Genomic DNA, 23,874 nt, shown 5'->3' with positions numbered 1-23,874 from the left:
GGTCATTTGCGTTCCTTTGATCTTTTATATGTATATTTGGTCAAGCCACAGTGAACAATCCATTTCAAAATATCTTCTCACCTGGATTATTAAATAGATTTTGGCTGAGCCCACGTAAAGGAATGCTATCTTCCCTTTTCTTCAAGTATTTGGATTCCAGCCCCAAATTTTCACTGCTTAAAAAGAAGAGTATTTTAAATGAGTCTGATGTTAGTAGTTAATTTTGAAAGTTTATCTCTAAATACACACTATACATAAGAACTAATATTTACAGCTTTGTTCAAATTATGTTCTTTACTGGTTTCTAAGCAAATGATTTATCTATACATAAGTCAATATGCCCTTCCCAGTAAATTATAATTTTTTAAAATTACTAAAAATTCTGAGAACTGGGATAAATAATATGTGGGACATGAAAACTATGAGTATTCCAAAATGATAACAGTCCCTAAGTGATACATGAGGGAAGAAAATATACATGTGTGTGTCTGAAAATAATTATTTTATTAATTTCTATCTCATCCTTTGTTTAAAGTGATTTAAGCAAAAGCTTTTAAAAATTTATAGTACTTAAAATCTGTCATCATTTAAAACACTAATAACTCTTCTAGACAACAAATAAAAGCACCAGTTCTGAAAACCCTATTTTTTTTTTAAAATGTGGTTAAAATTCCTTTCCTTCTGCCAGAAACATGGGGTTTTTATTTTGATTATTTTTAAATATAATAGTTTATTTTTATATCATTTCGTACATTTTTTTTCATCTCAATTGTTCTCCCCGTGGGTTGAAAACCCTAATTTTATGAACATATGATTATGCTTGATTTTATACCACAAATATGATCTTTATTGATACATATCTGTATCAATAAAATTGTTTTTGGTATGTGATACAGTTAAACATAAACACATGGTATTCTAACATTAATATGAATTCCAGTTGCTCTGCCTCAAACTGAAATTAAATATGACAAAAAAGTACATCTCAGGACTTAAAGAAATTCTGATTTTTTTTAAAAAGGGGAGGTTCACAAATACTAACTCTTAAAACCCATCTTGGTCCCATTTTAGAATAAAGGTTAGAGTAGTGGGTTAAGATTACTCTACAGTGAAGCATAATTCAGAAAAATGGAGCACATCAACAGTGAAACAGCCATATGAAAACAAAAATGCTGATGACTAGGAATTAGATTTCTAACAGCAACTTCAAGTGTCAGACAAATGAGTAGGCATCGTAAAAAGTACTACTAATTCTTTAAGATGACTCAAATTGTAAACATTAAAGTTTATGTCAGTAAGTACTTACTTTTCTTTATCAGTGGAACATGGCATGCTAATAGTTGTTCCTGATTGAATATCGCCTACTGATGTATTTGGCTTGGTAAACTGCAAGTTAAACTGAACCTGTAAAGAGGGAAAACATCTCGTATAAATGAATTAGTGAACACATAGTTCTTTGTGGAGCTGTATGGCTATGCTTGTTTTCTGGTAAATCTAGACCACAGAATTACAAGTTCAACTTACAGTTTTTTCACAAACACACAATGAGAACATTTAATAAAAAGTCTATTTCTCATTGCCAAAAAAGTTCCTGTCATACAAGGAAGAATGTGAATGAACTGCAAACATGCAGGAGGGTACGTTTTTGGGAAAAAAAAATGCTTGAAAATTGGACTGTTGTGATGGTTCTACAACTCTGTATGGATTACAAGTATTGAAAGTAGAAAGTTAATGGTGGGAGAATGTCATGTGGGTTGTAAACCATACTTTAGTAAAGTTTAAAATTATTTTTAAAAAAAGCAAAGAAAGTAAAAGGACAAAATAGGGGAAAAATCTAAAAAAAAATCTAAATAATAATAAGCTGTCTAGAATATATAAAGAACACGTCATTTTACAGGGGTTAAGCAGCCCATACAAAAACTGACTAAAAAGAATGACCAAAATTTTTTCAGGAGGAAACAATCAAGCAAATACTAATTAATAATCAGTCACCAGACAGGCTACAAGTACCTTTGATTCAGTTACTTTTAAGAATTTATCATGCAAATAATTGTATAAGGACACAAAGATAGCTGCTAAAGCAATGAATAAATAACTAGAATGAAAGCAACCTAATTATTAACAGAGCATTCTAGCACATTTACATAGAGAAATACTATGAAGTGATTAAAAGAAAAAACTTACATTATAATACATGGAAATGAACCTATTCACAACTTTAAATGAAAAAAGCAAGACACAAAACAGCGGGCATGTATTCATTACTTTTTTTTTAAAGACTTTATCTTTTGCATAGAAGAACTGGGATGTAGGTCAGAGGTATGGGGCCAGAGAGGATTCACCAGAGACAGAGTGAGAAGAGCAGGCAGATTTAATGAAACACACTGCTGAGGGGAGCAGAGAGTGAGACAGGAGAGGTCTGCTGCGCTGTATGTGGGGCTCCCGGGCCTGGGATCAAATGCAGGCCACAGCAGTGATAGTGTCGAGAGGTAACTGCTAAGGCACTGGGAGGCCCTCTCTATGCTTCTTTATACAAGCACTCAGGTATACAGACCTACATTCATACATGTACACGAACACATGCTCATTTTTTACATACTTGAAGTGTTTTTGGAATATATCACAAATCTTCCTGCAGTGATATTTCCCTGAGCACTAGGGAATACAGAAAGGACATTTAGACAGTATATTTACATTTTCAAAGATGAATTTATTTATGCATACAAGTATTGAGGTACAGAGGTAAGGGGGTGAGAGGATTCACCAGAGACAGTGGAGAGCAGAACAGGCAGATTTAGTGAAATATCCTGCAGAGGAAGTAGCGGACAAGACAAGTCCGCCACGCCATGTGGGTCAGCTCCCTGGCCAGCATCAAACTTGTGCTGCAGTGGTTGTGGATGGCTTCATAGTGCTGTGCTGTAACCTTTGTGCCACCAGGAAAGGCCAATATATGCTCCTAATAAATGTAAGAGCTTTCCTTGTTCACATATGTTTTAAAACAGTTAATGTAAAATAAAAATTCAGAGCCATCTGGTGATGTAATCAAACTAAGTAATCTATCTCTAGATAAAATACATTGCCAGCTAAACACTATCAAGATAAACCAAATTATCTTAATAGCTCTACTCTCATTGCAAAAAATCACTCACATACCCCATAATATCCACGTGAAATGTGATCACGCTTGACCTTAAGAATTTATCCCACACAAAAGGAATCAGATATTATAAAGTGCTTAAAAGTCTATTATTACAAGTATTTTCTTTGACATCAAATATCTCTTTTATAACATTTCAGTTTGAAAGAAACTACAGGTTACCATCATAATGCTGTTTCACCACGAAACAAGAGGCATATTGGCAGAGACTGGCTCATTACCTCTCTGGAGACTACAACAATGCCTTGACCTCAGCAGACCTGCATGAACTATTTGGCTGAATGAAAGAATATTTGGCTATCATTGTCTTAAAAACAAACGGGAAGAGGGCTTTCTCTGGTGGTGCAAGTAGTTACGGTTCAGCACTACAAAGCTCTCTGCAGCCAAGCTGATCTCTGGCCTGGGAGCTGACTCACATGGCACAGCAGATCTCTCCTCTCACCCACTGCTCTCCTTAGCGGTGTGTTCTGCTCCCTACTCTCTACTCTCTGCTGAGTGCTTTCAGTCCCCCTCCCTGTACCTCTGGCTTGCATCCCAGTTCTTGTATGCATAAATAAATAAATCTTTAAAAGCAGGGGTGGGGGTTGGGGGGGGGAAGAAACTTGTTTTATCTGCCTTGGGCTGCCTTGCTTTATAATTATCAAGTGCTTTGTCTTTCTCTTTTTCAGTTTGGCACAACCACTTTACTTATGTATTCTTTCAGAAAATTTTTGCTTCTTGCTTCATTTAACATGGTATTTTACAGCCTCAGAGTTAAAAACTTATTTTAATGGTTTAAATCTTGAAATTAACACTTTAAGAAATCTGGTACATAAGAGACTTAATATCATGAAATATACATTTTTATTTTACTGCAACTCAAAAGAGCATATATTTCAATTGCCACAGCTGCTCGCCCAAGACTTGTTTTTTCTCTGTGAGATATATGATCAAATGAACATCAATCAAGTCCAATGACACAGATAGGGCACACTGAAAACCCTGCTCCTTTGTCTATTATTTACTTTTGGCTGTTTTTCTTTCTTTGTTTAAAAGCATCTTTATTGTAATTCTTGATTCCACAAAAGAGATAATGTTATTTTACAAGTAATATTTTACAAGTAATAAAAGGACCTAGTGGTCCTACCACTAGGCAACTAACTGTAGTAGTTTATATCCTCACTTTGGACATTACATAATTCCTGCAAATTGTTTTAAAAGCAATTGTGAATTTAATCATAATTCTCAACTAAAAAAACCTCAAGCTGTAATCACTTCAGTATATTATATCTATTAGAAAACAATAATCCCTTGAGCATCTATCTTATTTTCTCCTTAATGAGCAAGCAATGCAAAAAAAGCCATTCAGTATGTCTAAATACTAATTACATAATATTCTAAGCACAGAATCTCAGGCTTAATTCATTTCATTTCATTAAGAATTATTTAATTTTTTTTTTATTTATGCATATAGCACTGGGGTACAGGGGTGGTGACAGGATTCACCACAGAGAGTGGGGAGCAGAACAGACAGATTGCTGAAGCACACTGCTGAGGGGAGCAGTGGGAGGGTCAGGAGAGGTCTGCCGTGCCATGTGGTCACCTCTGGGGCTGGGATCGAACTCATGCTGAAGCTGCCACTGCCAGCTTCACAGTGCTGCGCTCCTACCACTGTGCCACCAGGGAGGGCCACATTAATAGCTCCAGATGGTAAGTTATAAGACTGTTGCTAAAAAGCAGCATATGCCTAGCAACACAGTGAACTTATTTTTAGGACAGCCCAAAACTAATTTGACAGAATTCATAATAGCAGTTTTAAAGTCTACAGTTCTGTATTTTAAAAAAGTCTTTTATAAGCTTTTGTCTCTATAATATAGGAAAAAAATCAACTGGGATATGAAGTTAGGAATGAAAAAATTCATGAACTGGTCTGAGCGGATCAAATTATTACAAAAATAAAATTTTAATGTATCTGAGAACAATATATAAACCCAAAGCAGTAGTAATAACAATGATGTTTAAGACCTCAAGAGACAGAAAGAAGTTTTAGCAAATTAATTAAGGATTAGAAGGATAGCTAAGTATATGCAATTTGAGATAATATTGCCAAAACTTCAGAATTTCCCATCAGTGTTTCCAAAATAGACCTTGAAATCTTGTCAATGTAATCCAGAATAGTCACTAACCAACCAGCAGTCTGAAAGCAGTGATCCTAGTTAAGTCTGAGAGTTGTAGGAGGTAAAAGAATGAATACAAAATGAAGAGGATGCATAGGAACAAATAAAGTTTAAGCAGATTGATGTCCAGATTTTTACAGTGATTTCAGAATTATCACACATTGCACAAATTTCCCCTAAGCATATATACCAAATATTCAGTAATATATAATCAAATACATTACTTCTTAGCAACCGATTAAAAAAATAAATGAATTTTGAAAAATACATACAACTTTTTTTAAAAAGTATCATTTAGCTTGGCTACCTTTGGTCCTGAAATTGGATGGATGGTGTTTTTGGCAGCTAGAGGATGAGGAAAGGAATTCTGGAATGCAAATGCTGACGAGACAGGATAACCAACCCCACAAGCAGGGTAAGTCAATCTACCATCAACCTGAAAATAAAACCATAAAAATGATTAAGGATGAGAAATTAGTTCTAAATAGCAGTGGCTGATCCAGGAGGAGTTAACATCTGTTAGAAAAATTTATAGTAAGTCCACAATCAGAGGCCAATTTTATTTCTCATAACAATAAAAAAAATTGGCCTACGTGTTTTAGATTGCTGTGAAGTTAAGACAAACCAGCCACTGGACCTGCCTTTGAATTGGAATTACAACAAAGATCTCCCATTCATGTCAGTACCCTCTCAGCCTCCCATTCCTGAAAAGGGTAAGAGGTAGGTGCAGTCACAGACCAACAGATCAATCCAGAACAAAACAGAAATTATTTTCTGCCAGATTACCTAAGTAAAAACAAGATCAGTGTTCTTCAATGGACTGAGACAGTAATTTGCATGGTCACTAGTTTCCAATACAGTAACACCACAATTGACCAAGGTCAGGAGAACAGTTAACTTTTATAAGTAGATAGTGGAAACACATACCTTCAGAAGCAATTATGTTTATCAGTGGTTGTATGACAGAAATACCTTTCACAGATTTATCATCAATCATTAAGGTTAAGTCTGTCAAGTGTTTTCAAGTTTGCCATTCAGTACCAAACAAATCTTTTCCACACTAGTGTGTGATTCAGCAGAAATTTTTTCTGTTCTATAACACTTCCCCTAAGACACTTAAGTACTGTCTGATTTACCAGTCATAAACTACAAATTTAATTGGGCACTTGACTTTTAAACAATTTGCCAATGGAGTCAGGTCAATGACCACCGGAAATATTATCCATGTCCATATATATTGGGTGTGATTTTCTTTCGCACACGAGGTATTTCAGTAAGAAGTATTAACAGGGACTAATTTACTGGACTTAGACATATAAGTTAGAGGATTTAAGGGACAATATAAGAAAGTTGAGCTCTGCTATGAAGCAGATACTATCAAGAAATAAGATTAACTGTTACGATAAACAGCCAAATAAATCTTATCTATTAAGGCCGGAGGAACAGATTAAGGCCAAAACTAATTGGCAATGAAGCAGTAGTCAATTAAGTTTGCCAGGATATGAGAATATTTGCCCATTTTGCTGTCTGCGGCAATACTCATATCTGTGTGCGTGTTCAGACTTGATTATTACAGTGGTCTTTACTTAAGTCTTGATCCTTCATGTCAGCCATGTCTGATACTGACTTTCTGTGAAATGGTTTATGTGCTTTCACACCCAGGCCTATCTGATAGTACCATGTCAGCTGCCAAACACAAGGAGCTACTTTTCTTTTTCTTGCATCCTATTTCTTATAAGGAAAAAGGAAGAACCTGATGCCGGGAACAAGAAAGGCTATAAATCAGTTTTTTCCTAGAATCTAGAACTAATAATTCTGGCAAGAAAGCTTTTCTCCTTTTTCTTTTTCTGACAATTCTATTTAGGTGCATCCATTTTAGTTACAAACTTAAGGCCAAACCCTGTCCAAAATCTTAACTGTTAAGGCAGGAGGCCTACCAGATACTTGCACATGGACACACATGCCCATGCATGTGTGTGCATGTGCCTTGAAGTTTTTCAGCACATTTGGCGTTATTTTAATTAAAACTGGCTGATATTTTAACAAAAATAATGAACAACCATATACCAGAGACATTCTGTGGGGGTGGAGTGGGGAATGGGACCAAAAACGGGGGGGGGGGGAGGGAAATGCACGGGACTATGGTGGTGGCACAGGGGTGATTTGGTGATGGGAAACCCGCGGGGATTACAATCGAGATGTAAAAAAAAATGTGTAAAATGATGTAAAAATAAACTTTGAAATAAAAAAAAAACTGGCTGATATTTATAGCCATTAAATCTTACTTGTTAACAGCAAGTATACCTATATGGTCTACTTCCAAGGACAACTGAAACGACTTGAATGCAATTAGTTGTAGGACTCCAATAATACCAGTACCAGCACCTGGCCTGAAGACTGTCTAACTGTCTGGGAGTATTTCTTGTCTGAGGAAATTTACTAAGAGCACTCACAACTTAATTTGAACCTTACCACATTAGTGTTAGGAGAAATTCCACTTCTGATTGTGTTGCTACCAGGATGTACAGGTGGAGTGGCAGAGGATCCCAACACATCTTGCTTTCTCACTAGCTGATTTTCATTTAGCTCTTTATTTAACCATGTGATTACTTAAAGAACAAGAAAGTAATTTTTTTATTAAACTTATTTTTCTAAAAATTTCAAACATTTAAAAACAATAGTGCAATTTAAAAAAATTCTTAAAACTATCTTATGTCACATGAAAACATAGGTTCAAATTTTGTTAAAAGTTTCTAACTTTAGAAACTACCATATAGTCTCCTTTTTCTATTACTATCAGAACATATTTTTGCTAATCAACAATCTCTTCAAAGGCCTTTTTTCTCTATACCTTACATTTAATTGAAATTCACTCGTATCTGAATACCAATACCAGACACCAAGAAAATGTTAGCTGTAGGATTAAACTTCTATTTTAGTTTCAAAAAATTCATATTACTATTAGGTAAACAAAGCAATTAAAAATGAAAAAAATTAAATAAGTCAATATATTCTACTTTCAATTTTGGGTTACTGATACATGTGATATGGTTTTCTTCATAATGATATATTTTATAAGGCAGATAGCATAATTTACTAAAGCAAAAACATTAAAACAGCATATTTCAAGCAGAATTTTTGCATATGAAAACTGAATTCAAATAACATTTTCAGCTCATTTAAATAAAAGATAAAATACTTACACTTTTCATTATTTTTTAAAAGCTGTTTGCTTTCTTCAAGTTTTTGAACTGTAGCTTCTAACTGTTCTTGTAATTTGCATACCTGAAATGTCAATCCTCACAGTAATTATAATGAAGACTAAAATAAAAACTGAAGAAAATTTTATTAATAACTGATTATCGTATTAATTATAAAGGATATTAGTTTACATACTTATTAAAATGTGTGTGTATACTTACACACTTATACATAACTTTCCACACAAAAATCAGTTATTATCGTTATTATTTGACTCTAATAATGTTCTTTTGAAAAATAAAAATCAGTGAGGAAATTTGTTCTATCTTGGAAATAATCACACACACACACACAAACATAAAATTAACTACCTCCTGCTCTTTAACTCGGAGTGACTGTCCAACATCTTGTAATTCTTTTTGTTCCTTTTGTAATTTTTCTTCTTTCTCAGCCAACAGTTTTTCTTGTTGAATGGTAACGGTATTCTTCAATTTCAATTTACCCATTAAAGTTTTCAGATCCCCTTGTAACTTTTTGATAATTTCATTTGCCTGTAAAAGAGCTTCATATATGTATTTTCACAAACTCTAATGAAATGTTTACCTTCTATTAAATTTTTAAAAACAAACCTTAAGAAGTTCTGTGGATAATGATTTTATTGTGGCTTCAAGTTTTCCCAGTTGTACCTGATTTTTCTCACCATTTTCTTCTAAAGCCACCTAGTATGTAGTTTTTAAAAAATGAACAATTAGGGAATTTTGTTTGTTTAGGAAAAACATTGCTTATAAATGTGATCATCAATTTGTTCAGAAAATTTTAAAGCAGACCTTTTGTTCCTGAATTGTATCAAATGCTTCTTTTGTTCTTAAAACAAGCTGGTCCTTATCCTTGATTTCCTGTTCTAAAACAGCCACTTTTGTTTGTAGCTGATTAATATGCTTTTCTTTTTCATGGCATTCAGCATCTAGGGTGGAATTCTCTCTCCGCAAAGAGAGGACTTCTTGCTTAGTTCGCTGGAGCTCCTAGAGGAGGGGAAAATGATACACTATGAAAAGGGAATTAGGTTAATCTGGTGACTTAGAATTAAGATGTTTAAAATATAAAAGATATTTTAAATAATTTTAAAATTCTAGTACTGACTTTTTAAATGTTTTCTCTTAAATATAATCATAAAACACACTAAAATCTAATCCAATCATTGTAAGAAAAATTAAAACAATACTGAATTATGAACAAGTTACTGTAATTTTTAAAACTAGCAACATAATTTTCTAATGTTACGAAATTTACGTATTTTAAAATATCACTTCGGTAATAAATGATCATTATAGAATAGAAATTACAAAGTATATAAAAGTAAGTTAAAGTCCTATCATCTACGCAGTTTCTCAGCTAGCGTGCATACTGAAATCACCTGGGAAGTTACACAAGTACGGATGCCTACTACTATCCCCCCAAATCCTGATTTAGTGTGGCATATGGCCTGTACTGTCAGACATCTGAAAGCTCTTCAACTGGTTCTAAGGGTAGCCAAGGATAAGAATCATGCTCTAGAGTTAACACTTTTTTCCCCTCTATTGTTTAAGTAAAGATTTATTTTTTTTATTTTTAATTTTTTTAAATTTATTTACTTATTCATACAGAACTGGAGTACAGCCAGAGATACAAGGGCAGTGAGAGGATTCACCAGAGACAGGGTAGGGAGCAAAATGACTGAACTGAGTCGGGAGTGGACTGACTGAAACATATTCATGAGGGGAGCATCAGGCGAGACAAGAGAACTCTGCCACCCATGTGGATCACCTCCAATCTCAAGTGGCTGTGGCTAGCTTGCTGTGCTGGCCCCCAACCCACCAGGGAGGGCCCGATGTATTTTTTTAAAGAGCCTACACTGTACTTTTTATAATCTACTTTATTCATATATACTGCAAATACCTTTCCAATTCAACATATATATTAATATTTCTGGATTCCCTTTTGGCTCATTCTTAAAGCAAAATCAAGACAACAATAATTGTTAATTAAAATTAAACTTTTAAAAATCAAGACTATATTACTTACCAATCAGCTAATACTAATCCAAATGATGCCAGTGTACAAAAACTGAATGTACGGTAAGTACTACTAGATAATTTTCGTTTTTAACAAAACAGAATAAGTTTACAATTACACCATAATGGTTTTAGAAGTAAACACTTGGTATCAGACAGATTTAACTGTTCCTCTTTGTGGTCTTGGGAATTAACTTCCCTAAATCTAAGTTACTTCATTTGTCTAACAGAAGAGATAAAAATGCTTTACAAACTATTTCATTTCATCTTCACAAAAACCCTAATGTAAATTGTTTGGCAGATTGCTTGGCATATAACATTCAATAAATAGTAGTAATCATTATTTCTAGGGCCCTAGTGCCTAAAAGGCATAATTTAATAAATTAGAAGAAATTAACATAATTAGAAGAACACAATCAGAATAATGGAAAAAAGCAACATAAATGAGATACTCGTTATACATGGAACAGTTTCAAGAGTAAGAACTCATACAGCATTATTATGAAATATTTGGACTACACAATGTTCTATTAAAAATGAAATGTTTTACTAACTGGTGTGAAAGATGAAGAGAGGAGGAACAACTGAAGACAACTATTATTTGGCAAAGGAACACCACCTACACAAATGAAGTAATAAAATCAAAATGTTCTTTCGTGATTCATACGCAATATTCAATACCTCTTCAATTCCAGTCAGTTTTGCTTTCAGTTCTCTGACGGTGGAGTCTCCTTTGTATTTCCTTTCGGTTAGGTCTTTATTGGCAGTTTCTAACTCAGACAATCTGTTTTGTAGCTGCTGGATATTTCGTTGATGGAGTGTTTCTAAATCTTTTTTCTGTTGTTCATGCTGTTGTTGGTACTGAACCTGTGCCTATTATCGTAAACATTTAGTATGAAAATTAAGAGAAAAAAGTCAAAATATGGGAAAATGATGAAAAAAATAATCGTGATTACTTATCCTTAAAATCATTAGATATTCCTGTTTTGACAAAGGTCACGTCAATTATGAAAGGAAAAGTAAGATCAATAAAGTGAAATTTACAACTATGATATTGTTCACAATCTACTTCTTGACTTACTTATGTTTAGAATAGTCTCTATCATCAAGAATAATATAAGATTAAGTTAAATAATATAAAATAATATATATAGATTCATATATTGTTATATATATGATAATTATATATTTTGCTATATGTTATAGCAAAAAAAAAAGTGGATACATAAGAGAACTTTCAGTATTTGTTTAAAACACCAAAATAGCTTCAGTTTTTTACAATCCATGTTTTATAAAGAAAAAAAAACCAAACATTTGAAATATACAAATAATACTGTAAGTTTCTATTTATATGGAGTTCCAGAACAAGCAAATTAATCAATGATGACAGAAGCCTGAAGAGTGATAATCTTCTGTAAGATGTATGTTGTGGCCTGGCAAGACACACAAGACAACCTAAAAAGATGGTATAATTTCTGAATTTTAATTTGAAAGAAGGTTTTATATATATATATATATATAATATATATATATATATATATATATATATATATAAAGCAAAGAAAGTTAATTCAGAGCAGCTGAAAATGATAGTCACTCAGAAAAAGCAAGCAAAAGATACTAAAAATAATTCAAATACATGGGTGAATTGGTGGTTTACAAATGAGATGGAAAAAGGCACAAAATGATGTAAAAATAAACTATTATATTATTTTAAAAAATAATAATTCAAATAAAAAATTAGAAATAAAAATAGCCAGTCAGTCATAGTAACAAGTGCTTATTTTCACTAGAAAGCTAAGGAATAAATTAAAACCAATTCTACTTTAATACCTCACAGGTTGTGAATATTATAAGGTTAGTAACAAGGGCCTATCATGCAGTGCAACTCTTTGAAGTGCAGCACTATGAGACTGTCCGCAGCCACTAAAGCACTAGCTCGATCCCCAGCCAGGGAGCTGACCCACATGGTGCAACAGACCTCTCCTGTCCAACCTGCTGCTCCCCTCAGCACTGTATTTCAGTCAGTCCACCTGTCCTGTTCCCCACTCTGTCTCTGATGTGTCCTTACCCACTCCTCCATCCCCCCACCTGCTCTGGCCAGTATCCAGTTCTTGTATGCATAAATAAATCTTCTTTTAAAAAAAGTAGGAATATAAAAGGTGAGTAACAATATACTATTTTGGAAATTCCATTTCATACAATCTCTTTGGGTGACAAATTTACAATATCCATCAATATTTTATAAAGATATGTTGCAATCTTACTTCTAGGAACAGAGAATGTTCAATCCCGTACTGTCTGCATTAACCAAAATTTTGAAGCATTTAAATGTCCACAGTTAAGTAGTTAAATAATTTATATCCAATTAATGAACACTATGCCATCATTAAAAAGAAATATCTGAACTGACAAGAGAATGTTATCGCTGATGTCATGTTAGGGGAAAAATTATAATCAACATATACAGTAGAAATATAAGATCTCAATAACATAAAAATAAAACCCACTACAAATAAGCATATACTGTAATTATGTATAATGCACATCTCAAATTTATAATTACAAATACTATAAAAAATATATTTTTACATAGAGAAAAATCCACATATAGAAAAAAAGGTTATCTTTAAAGAAGAGTTTAGTTTCATACACTTGTACAACATTTGAAAATTTCAAAGCAAATAGCGGGTTGTCAGAAAAGTCATGATGTATTTTTCCAAAGATTTATTTATTTATGCATACAGAACTGGAGTATAGGCAGAGGTACAGGGACGGTGAGAGGATTCACCAGAGACAAGGTGGGGAGCAGAACAGACAGATCAACGAAGTACACTGCTGTGGGGAGCAGCAGGAGGGACAAGAGAGGTCTGCTGTGCCAGGTGGCTCACCTCCCTGGCCGGAGATCCAGGGAGATGCTGAAATGGCTGGGGCCAGCTTGCAGTGCTGTTCTTTAACCCATGACGCCACCAGGGAGAGCCCCAATTTTTCCTATCCTTCAAGCAAAAATGCATCATGACTTTTCCAACAGCCTAATATATATTACTTTTACAACTAATAAAATACCTGAATGCTATAGCAAAATAGTTTTCCAGTTTCTTCTAATGTTCATACCTGCAAAGCTTTTTCCTTCTCATTTGTCAGTTCCTGAGAATGCTTATTTGACAATGCTGCTGTGTGTGATGCCCATTCATTTCGTAACTTATCTAATTCTTGGATTTTTTCTGATAACGTCTGTATTAGAATTCAATACAAAATATTAAAAGTCTCCTGAATATGTAGTTAGATTAACATATAACATTAGACATAGCAATATTTACGACGACATTAAAGAAAACAAAAAGTTTCTTTGATTTAGATACAGTCAAAGTGTTTCCTATAAATTTTTTTTTGTACTTGAGATCAAGATTAAAACAAAAGTAACTTTTACCGCTCATAGGTCAAGCTTAATTATCTTATTTAACCTTCTATCTAAATCTGGTTTTTTAGCAACTTGGACATTAAGAAAGAAGGCAATGCAGGCTTGTTTAAGTCAGTTATGATGTATTTCAATTACACACATAAAATCCAGTAATGCATGTTCCAAAAATGTAGCAAGTAATGTCTGTGTATTTACTTCTTGGAGAAATGCAATAAATCAGATACTCTGAGCCTTAATTTCAGGGAGTAAGGGCAAGTGGCTGTAACTGAAATGATGATTAAGCCTAAGAGAGGAATTAATTCTAAATATAACTCAAGGAAGGGATAGTTTTTAAAAAGATGAAAAGCCATTTTAAACAAGAGAAAGAAGGTGAATAAAAGGGGAAGAGAGAACTAACTTGTAACAGATACTGTATCTTAATCTTATTAATAAAGAATTGGCAGGAACATGTCATACGCTGGATAATGAATTCTTTGGATGGAATAAAATACCTAGGCGAGAGGCAGAGATTAAAGTAGTTATCTGGTCGAGCAAGGAAAAAGGAATCCAATGGCAGAATGCTTGGAAAAATAAAAACATAAAAGCTTGAATTTGATTTAAGAAGTGATTCAGAGCCAATGTTTGGATGATTTACAAAGACATTCAATGAAATATGAATTACCTTTTGTGTGAAATTCAGTTGCCTAGTAACATCGTCTAGAGATTGCGTCAATGATAATTTTTCTTCCTAGTTATAAAAATAATAAAATCGTGCTGTTTATAATTTAAACATCTGTAACTACGCTACTCAAAGTGTAGCAAAGTATGACATTAGTATCACCCTGGAAGTTGTTAGAAAATGTAGAATTTCAGGTTCTACCTCAGGTCTTTTGAATAAAATATGCACAAACAATATTCCTAAGAGATTTGTATACCGTTAAATTTTGAGATACACTGATCTAAATGCACTTATATGTTTAACTAAAAAGATTCTGAGAACTCTTACATGGCAATGACATCCCAATGTTGTTTCTTGTGTTACATGCCTTTTACAGTTGGACAGCATTTGCCATTTTCAACACATTTGCACATATTTTATCTCACTTCAGAGAGGGAAAATAGTGTAGATATTTATTTTCACTCATTTCTAGCAACTAATTAAAGCATGACTCCAAGAGGTTAGGAGACCTGGCCAAGGTCACAGACAAACAGTAAAAGCACATAGACTTAAGTTTCTCAATTCCTAGTCTAGTTTTATCCTCACTGTACCTTAAGTATAAAAATCATTTAATGTAAATAATTAAACTTATGAATGTATTTATTAAAGCTTTACTCAGAAGCCAAAAAACTCTTAATATTTAACAATAAATAAATTTTAAATCTTACCTTGCTACATTTTAAACAACCTGCTAGAAATTTCTTTATTTCCACATCATTTCCAGGTAAAAGTTTTAGTGAGAGGTGTGTAAGATGCTTAAAAGGATTTGTCTCTACCACATTTAAAAAAGCCGGTGAGTTATCCAAAATCGCTGCTGGAGAGACTAACTGTAGCAAAAATCTTTGAAAAGAAAAGTATCACATTTTAATGCAGTTATCAGTAAAATTCTCCCATTGAACATTGAACTCCTCTACTTAGAAGGATCAAAAAAGGTGCTATGTTGGCAAATTAGAGGTCATTATGAAAAGATCCTTTAGGGGAAAACAAGATAAACTGATGCATATGACAAAATGGATAAATTGGGCAAGAAAAAAGTAGAAGAACTGACTTCTCCATGAGCTATGTGAGAAGTTTGCAAACAAATCTAAAAGCAAAAACAACCCAAAACTGACTTGAAGCCATGAAAGTAACTGGATTAACAACTCCTCATTCTAAAAATACATAATTTAAAAGTTGGCATTAAAAAAGTTAGCACTTTTCTGTATGAATTTTCATGGTAATAAGACAGCCCTAATTGATAAGAGAAAGCTCTTCTCTATTGAAGAATTATATCTAAAAAAGAATCGATAAAAAAATGCACAATTTTTTAATTCCAAGTGAAAGCATTGATTTAAACAACAATCATCAATTGATACAACAGATAAAAGGTTGATGACTTTTACAATGACAGGACCAGGTATTAGCTTCACATGAAAATGAATACATACAGATCCACACAATTTTCTTCTGTTTTAACAAGTTAGTTATAAGAACATAATGATGCTGTTTTCAAATAACTTTGTCAAAAGGCTTTGTGAAGACATAAAAATTAAGGTGTAATATTTTATTTTAATCATGAGTCCTTAAACTTGAGATTTAACAGAGCCCTAACTCCAATACTTAAAGTATACAGTGGTACTTATAGAAGATATATTCCCATCAACTTGTCTTTCAAAGAGTTTGCTTGAGAAAGGTTTAAAGATTTACTGCTTTTATGAGACTTACCTTGGAATTTCTTTGGCTTGTTCTTGAGTACACTGCTGAAGGAGATCTATAAATTTTTGTGGGAAAGCTAAGAAGTCTACAAGAAGACCTTGCTGGAATTTCAAACTACAGACAAGAAGACAAGAAAAAAAATTTTTAATGTAGTTACTATCTTCAATAAATAATAATCCCTGAAAGAGTCTTAATTTTAATTTACTGAATACCCACTATAATCAAGAGCTAAGTAAAGAACTTTGATTTCTATAGTACTTATTCAATGGTAGGGGTGGAAAAGTCAACATATTCAGTGAAAGCTCCAGATTTCTAACTTGTCTTAACAGAAATCTGGTAATCCATAAATGTTTATTTTAAAAACATCCTGAGTAGGCCCTTCCAGGTGGCAGAAAGGGTTAAAACAGCACTGTGAAGCTGGGGGGGGGGTGACCCACATTGTGCAGCAGACCTCTCCTGTCTTGCCTGCTGCTCCCTTCAGCAGTGTACTTCTGTAGAGCTGCTTGTTCTGCTCCCTACTCTGTCTCTGGTGTCATAGGTAAAGTGTGTCAAAGAGAACAGTACCAGTATATTCAGAAACTCTAGAACTTATTTATCCCTGGATTAAGGATAATAGCAAAAAATAAATTTAGTTACCTCTGAAAGTCTTCCTCAGATATAACAAGGTTATACAGAAAAAATGGGTCAGTATCATCAGTCAGACGAATAGTTAGATCCTAAAAGATAGACATTTTTAAATGTTTTCAATACATCTGGCTTTTAGAGTAGTTTCTTCCTTTCTGTAAGTGAAATTTTTCAACAACATCAATGAATCACCATCACCCTTTAGATGGCTTTGTTTTTTGATGTCACTGGGTTTCCATTTGTCTTAGAAACTTAGAATCTTAAATCAGGATAGATATTCTGCTCTTTGAAAGCCACAATGCGGGGGTTGGGAGGGGTGAGGGGAAGGGAGTAGGGTGGGCAGGAGAGAAATCTATAAACATCAATTCAATTTCAAAAGTTGAAAGTTTAGGAATAATCACCCTATCAGCAGCTTAAGAAAAATGTACACCTAGCTTTCACTGCACTAGAGTACAGGGGCAAAAATATTCTTCACCACTGGCCAGTTCAATCATATTTTCAGTTTCCTTCAAGTAACTGGCTGGCATTTTAAAAGTGGCAAATATGCTGACAGATAACAACAATCAACCACCCACCCTGGAAAAGAAACATTTGTCTGGCAGGCAGCGAACAGGGTATCAGGTGACACGTTGCCAAGGAGTAGCAAGGGCCTATACTCTCCTATTCCAAGTGGCCTCTGAGTGGAACCCCATCTGTTTTCAGTTTCAAATAAAGTAGGTACTTTTCATAAAGACCACTTTCCCAGACAATTTAAAATGTGGCAAATCATCACGGAAGGTAAAGCAAACAGAAAAGCGCACAGAAATGGTGTGCTTCAGAGAACCATAGAAGGTAGAAGAAAACAGGTACAGCTCTATGAAAAGAGAACTAATGAAGAATATATTTTGCACTTTGAAATAAAATTTATTTGTGGCTACTAAGGAACTGCTAGGATCCTAGAAAAATTTATATCATTAGTGATTAGCACTGTAAACTCTACAGCAGGTGTAAGGAATTAACAGGTAGAAAGTATAGTATATAAGGAATAACAGGTACAAAGTATGGAAAATGAGCAATCTAGGTATTTGCTGTGTTTTGGAATGCCCTGCTTTTAAAGCATCTTCTGTTTAAATATTTCTTGAAATCCACCCAAAATGCTAAAAACCAAAAAAACCTGAAGCTGCTACTAACAGTTCCTTAAATATGTTTATGAAAAGCTATCACAGAAAAAATAGATGCTATAGTTCTTATCCCTCTATTTTGTATTCTCATCTGTTAATAATCCATACTTAGAAAATCATACAGAGCAAATGTTCTAAGTGTCTCTTTTCAGAAGGCAAAGTAGAAAGATTCAAGAACATTCCATGCAACCCATTCCATTCAACCCATTCTTTTCTCAGATTTCCACCATAAAAAGTCAATTCTGTAAGGTGGGAATATATATTTTAACAATTATAAAGGCTTTGGATAAACCTAAAGAAACTGTTTTCCCAATCCCTAATTCATCCTATATAGTTTAGAAATATATAGTGGAAAACAGTAGAGTCATCCATTCCAGTTTTGAAAGTTACAAAACAGCTCAAAATGGAAAAGCAAGATGGGTGTAATAAAAGATCTCACATTCTTAAAAAGTTATGCTCAACAAACAGAAATTACCAAAGGTCAAAAAAGAAATAAATACCAACCTTTCTGTGAACTGGACTTGAAACTGATTGTAGTTCAATGCTCACTCTAACACTTACTCTCCTGTATAAAAAGATATGCCCAACTATCAGAAATGTTGCCATGAAAAGAGTTATCACTGTCGTCTGCATTAACTAAAGTTTCCTGTCTTAATCCACAAGAGCTTCCATAGGAATCACCAAAAACTTATGATCAAATAGCTAGAGAGCACACTGGACTGCTGTTTAAGATCTTATTTTTTCACTAGTAAGTACACAGGGATTTTAACCTAAATTTTCCTTTCCTGTAAAATAGGTTTGTTGTAAGGATTATATGATATATATGTAGAATGCCTAGTACTAGCTTGGTATACAGCTTGCTGCCCTGATTCTAAAATAGCATCTACTTAAAGACAAACCATCCATCTAAGTAACAACTTTCCATATTAAAAGTTACCATTTCAAGTGATCATTTTGATGTGAATGATTAGAATCCAGGAAATAATATTCCCTATCCTTATGCATAGACAACATTTTTTTCCATATCCATTAACTTCATCTGTTCAATATACTCTTTATAAAAGATACCCACAGAAATAAGGTCAGCAAGTTTGTCATCTATTTTATGTACCTCTAAATCCTAAAAGGGGACCATGACTTTCCACATTCTATACTGCATCTTAGAGAATCCAGATATCAGACAGAGGCATATAAGCAAAGCTCATAAACACTATCAATAAACTGGGCAAAAATGTTTAAATAATTCAGGAATAAAGGCAAAATGAGTTGTGTTTTTTTAATCTCTGCACAAGTGGTCCTCAGATGATTTTATTAGGTAATAAATAAAGTTCTTTCCCTGATGTGCAGGGAAATAGAATTTGTTCGATTTTTAAGTTATTCCTTTGAAAATGTGTTTTAAACCTTTCCTACACTCTACAATCAATAGAATTAAAAGTGTCAAGACAGTAAGAAATGTTGATGGAAAACTCAGTAGTTATTGAACATAGCTAAACTAACTAGACTTTTAATTCTGACTTACAATTTTATATTAATCTAAAATTATATAATACCATAACCTGGACCAGTTGTCTGAAGAGAGATAAGCAGTACTGATGAATAACACAAAGAGAAGAATTATCTTTAAAATGAGAATGTTTTGTTTCTATTTTTCTAATATGTAAAGCAATATATATGAGATAGATTAGAGCTCTACTCCAACTTCACTTCAATTAAGCATGTTTAGAGGACATAACTTTCCACTTGTAATACAAGAGGACTAAATTAGGCTTGTGAGGACCTTTCTCTTTTCAATAATCTCTTTATGTTTGGTTTTATCTTCGGAAGTTTTCAAGTAGATTATTGCCAAAATGGCGTGACAATGAAGTCAATAACTAACTTTGATTAGTGATTTCTAGTTTTAAAAGTCCTATCATACTTGATAAATTTGTAGAAAAATATTCAAGAAGCATCTCTTTAATAAGTTCTTTATATACTACTGGCAATAACATTGACATAAATTTCCAATCATATCACTAATATCGATGCATATATTCTGTATGTCCGTATCCATTAGATGTTCACTGAAAAAAAAAAAATACTCCTCATGTTTACTTCAAAATCCTGTGTAAAAATATCCTATAGAAAGGTAACAGTCTTCGGAGTATATGGTATCTGAAATACATTTTTTATGTTGTAATGCTTAATGTCACAGGAATACCATTAGACAAACAAAAATTCAATTAAAAAGTACTATTTCTCAAAATAAATGCCATACTAAGAACAGTATATAAATCTATTAATACATCCTATCAGTTAGATTGGGCACTGGCAGAACTGGATTCTAGCCACCTCTGCCACCTGTAGCGGTGATCTGAAACTCTCAAGGCAAACAAATAAAAGGTAGCCTAAGCCAGGTACTGTGCTGGGTGCTAGGGATACAAACAGAAATAAACATGATCCATGTCCTCAAATCAAAGTCAGATTAAGTGACTTTAACTCAGATTTCTTCTGATTGTATTTTAGCACTACAACAGGGGGAGGGAAGTACTTAGTGAGGACATACATGGGACTTCACGTGTATCATATTCAACAAGAAGCTTCTCTAAATATTATCTTGGCCATAGAAGGAAGAACTGGAGGCTTAAAAAGTTAAGATTTATTTAAGCACACACTGCAGGTCCACTCAGAAAATAACAAGTAAATTGGGATAAGCAGCCTAGGAAATCAATGAAAAGCAGGAGGTTGGTGTCAAGCCACAAACTTCAAAATTGTGCATCATTTTTTCTTCAGATAGAGTAAAAATCTGAATTTCCTTTTCGATGATATTAGTGTACTTATACTACCTCATGAAATAATCACACTTTACTAACAGCTAAAGTTTAGTGAGTGATCATGATGCTCCTGGTATTGCTTGTGGCATTTCTATATATATTAACTCATGCTCATAATAACTCCAGGAGCAAGGTAATTTTATTATCATCAATTTAAAGATGAGGTACATGGGGCCCTCCTTGGTGGCCCAAAGAGTTACAGACCAGAACAAAAGCACAAGAAGCTAGCTACAGCTGCTTCAGCACAAGTTCAATCCCTGGTCAGGGAGGTGACCCACATGGTACAGCAGACCTCTCCTGACTTGCCTGCTGCTCCCTCAGCAGTGTGTTTCAGGAGATCTTCCTGTTCTGCTCCTCACTCTGTCTCTGATGAATCCTCTCAACCCCTAACCCCAGCACCTCTGACCTGTACCCCAGTTCTTGTATGCATAAACAAACCTTTAAACATAAATAAATAAATAAAAATAAGGCACAGAGAAGTTTAAAAAAAAATGTATAAAATCAAACAGTCAATAACTGGCTGAACTGGGATATAACCTAGCTATTCTGTCTCAAGAGCCTGAACTCTTAACCTGTGTGCTGCTGCCTTTCCAAGGAAAAGTGTTTGCTTCCCCTATTAAAGTGTGAGCTCCTTGAAGGACAAAATGGCAATATTCTTTTATGTGGGGGAAGGAGGGTGTTACAAGGGTGGGAGCTTTATATTCTTAGAACTGAGGATACTGCCTCCTAAGTACTGGCAAATACTTGTTGAGCTACACTGGCCTTAAGTACTTACTTAAAGAATTTGGATTGTTTTTTTCTATAAGTCAGAGGTCAACAAACTTTTACTACACAGGGACAGATAATAAATATTTTAGGTTTTTTGCAGCCCTTAAGGTATTTGTTGCAATTATTTATTCTGCCCTGTAGTTCCAAAGTGGTTATAAGTAATCCTTCAATAAAAGAATGGCTATGTTCCAATAAAACTTTATTTACAAATACAGGAAATGGACCATCTGGGCATGGGCTCTCTTTCCTAGGTGACAGTAACATATGAAACAGGAGTAAGAAGAATAAAATTGTAGTTTAAGAGCCCTCCCTGGTGGCTCAGCGGATTAAAACACAGCACTAAGAAGCTTAAGCCACTTCCATATGAGTTCGATTCCTCCCTGCCCCGAGGAGATCCACATGGTGAGGCAGACCTCTCCTGACCCGCCCGCTGCTCCCCTCAGCAGTGTACTTGTCAATCTTCCTGTTCTGCTCCCCACTCTGTCTCTGGTGAATCCTCTCACCCTCTGCATCTCTGGCCTGTACCCCAGTTCTGTATGAATAAATAAATCTTTTAAAAAAAAATTGTAGTTTAAGGAGGTAACTGATGACAATATAATAAAATGGAGAAGAGCTAAGAGTTTCAATATTGGATTCAAAAATGACACCCACCCCCTTTTCCATAATCATTCTAGAACAGTACTGTTCAACAAAAATACAAGAGGCCACAAATAAAATCCATGCACACAACTTGAAAATTTCCAGATGCCAAATCACAATATTTATTTAGCCCAAGATGTCCAAGACACTACCACCCTTAAATACAATCAATATAAAAATTACAAAGATAGCTTACAAATCTATCTTTTAACAACTCTTCAAAACCCAATGTGCACTTTGTCCTTGCAGCACATCCACTGGAATGAGCATCATTTCAAATCGCTAATAACCACAGGTGGTTCCCATAATGGACAAAAGCATGACCACGAAATATCCCTATAGCCTTCCATATGCGGCTGCACTAAACACTAGTTTCACATGACTGGCAACTCAATAAATCAATGTCTTTATTTTTTATATGTTACTTTCCACCTACATTTTTACACTTGATCCTTGGAGTAACAATGTGGGTAGGCGTCAACCAATCAGGCATGTTACATTTGTTTTACAAATGAGGAAACAAGATTCAGAGAAGTTAAAAGGTGGAACAGAGGCAAAATTGTAAATCTCTTCACTTCTAATCAATCATCTCAACGAGCTCGTTAGCATCACCTCCCTAATCAAACTTAAAATTTTGCATTCGTCGGTGAAACTGCCTGTAATTTCCTCCCCTCGGCGGCAGACTCCACGAAGACAAAGACTGTTTTTCGTGATCACCGTATCCCCAGTGTCCTGCAAAGTGTTTTTGTAAGTAGGCAGTATCAGTTCAATTAATAAGTGAATGAATGAAGTTTCTACTTTTTCCCTACGGTGTGTACTTGATTAAACATAGTTTTTTTGTGACTAATATGAAGACGAGGCACTAAACTGTAGAAATAACTTCTTTAAAGTTGAAGTTTAAATTTACTTCCAATATAGTTCAAGAGAATGTGGGAAAAGGTTAGGAGCCAGGGCCTAAGTTCTAATACCCCGATTTCAATACGAGCCGTCACAAAAATGATTTATCTGTCTGGCCAGAGTTGTTACCTGTCAAAAGGGGAGAGTAGGGCTACATAATCTCCATCCCTAAAAAGCCAAGATTGTTGACACTCATACCCTCCTTCCGCGCCCTCAAACAACTGCCGGCTAGGCAAGAATTATTAAGTCTCAACGAGGTCTCTCTCCGCGTCTCCGGGAGGCCGGAGGGACACCTAGTCGCCGGTCTGTGCCCACTGGCCAGGGCCGCCATCTTTCCCTCTTGGCCCGACCCCAACGGCCATCCGCCGGCACTGGGGAACGCGAACCTCACCTCTCCTCGCAGTCTTTGCATTTCACCTGCAACGGGACTATCTGTTGAAACAGAACCTGGCTCATGTTGGAAGGCTGCCCCGGCTAGCGTGCCGAACAGTCCAGCAAGCCTGGCCCACGGTACACGGGTGAAAGGCGTCCGGGTCTTTGCTAAAGTTTAAGTTTCGCGCTCGGTTTCCGCGGAGGAGGCGGGGAAAGAAACGGAGGG

At 34.6% G+C, this 23,874-nt stretch overlaps 1 protein-coding gene across 1 annotated transcript in view; it reads right to left on the bottom strand.

Moving 5' to 3' along the window:
• The window catches only part of SASS6 (spindle assembly 6 homolog (C. elegans)), a 26,417-nt gene extending 2,543 nt beyond the window's left edge, over positions 1–23,874 (bottom strand). The window contains exons 1-16 of the mRNA XM_004689741.2: positions 23,668–23,874; positions 18,667–18,727; positions 17,015–17,094; positions 16,388–16,492; positions 15,352–15,523; positions 14,648–14,713; positions 13,680–13,799; positions 11,247–11,438; positions 9,342–9,536; positions 9,144–9,233; positions 8,886–9,065; positions 8,517–8,598; positions 7,786–7,922; positions 5,621–5,749; positions 1,307–1,404; positions 82–176 (exon numbers count right to left, since the gene is read on the bottom strand). Coding sequence (XP_004689798.1) covers positions 82–176; positions 1,307–1,404; positions 5,621–5,749; positions 7,786–7,922; positions 8,517–8,598; positions 8,886–9,065; positions 9,144–9,233; positions 9,342–9,536; positions 11,247–11,438; positions 13,680–13,799; positions 14,648–14,713; positions 15,352–15,523; positions 16,388–16,492; positions 17,015–17,094; positions 18,667–18,727; positions 23,668–23,732 — 1,867 coding nt within the window. The 5' untranslated portion in view covers positions 23,733–23,874. The remainder of the gene's footprint in view (positions 1–81; positions 177–1,306; positions 1,405–5,620; positions 5,750–7,785; positions 7,923–8,516; positions 8,599–8,885; positions 9,066–9,143; positions 9,234–9,341; positions 9,537–11,246; positions 11,439–13,679; positions 13,800–14,647; positions 14,714–15,351; positions 15,524–16,387; positions 16,493–17,014; positions 17,095–18,666; positions 18,728–23,667) is intronic.

Source organism: Condylura cristata, unplaced genomic scaffold, assembly GCF_000260355.1.
Source record: "Condylura cristata isolate star-nosed mole 26May11 unplaced genomic scaffold, ConCri1.0 scaffold00026, whole genome shotgun sequence".
Taxonomy (NCBI): domain Eukaryota; kingdom Metazoa; phylum Chordata; class Mammalia; order Eulipotyphla; family Talpidae; genus Condylura; species Condylura cristata.
Note: the sequence above shows the minus strand (reverse complement) of the source record. Positions and strands in the feature narration are given on the sequence as shown.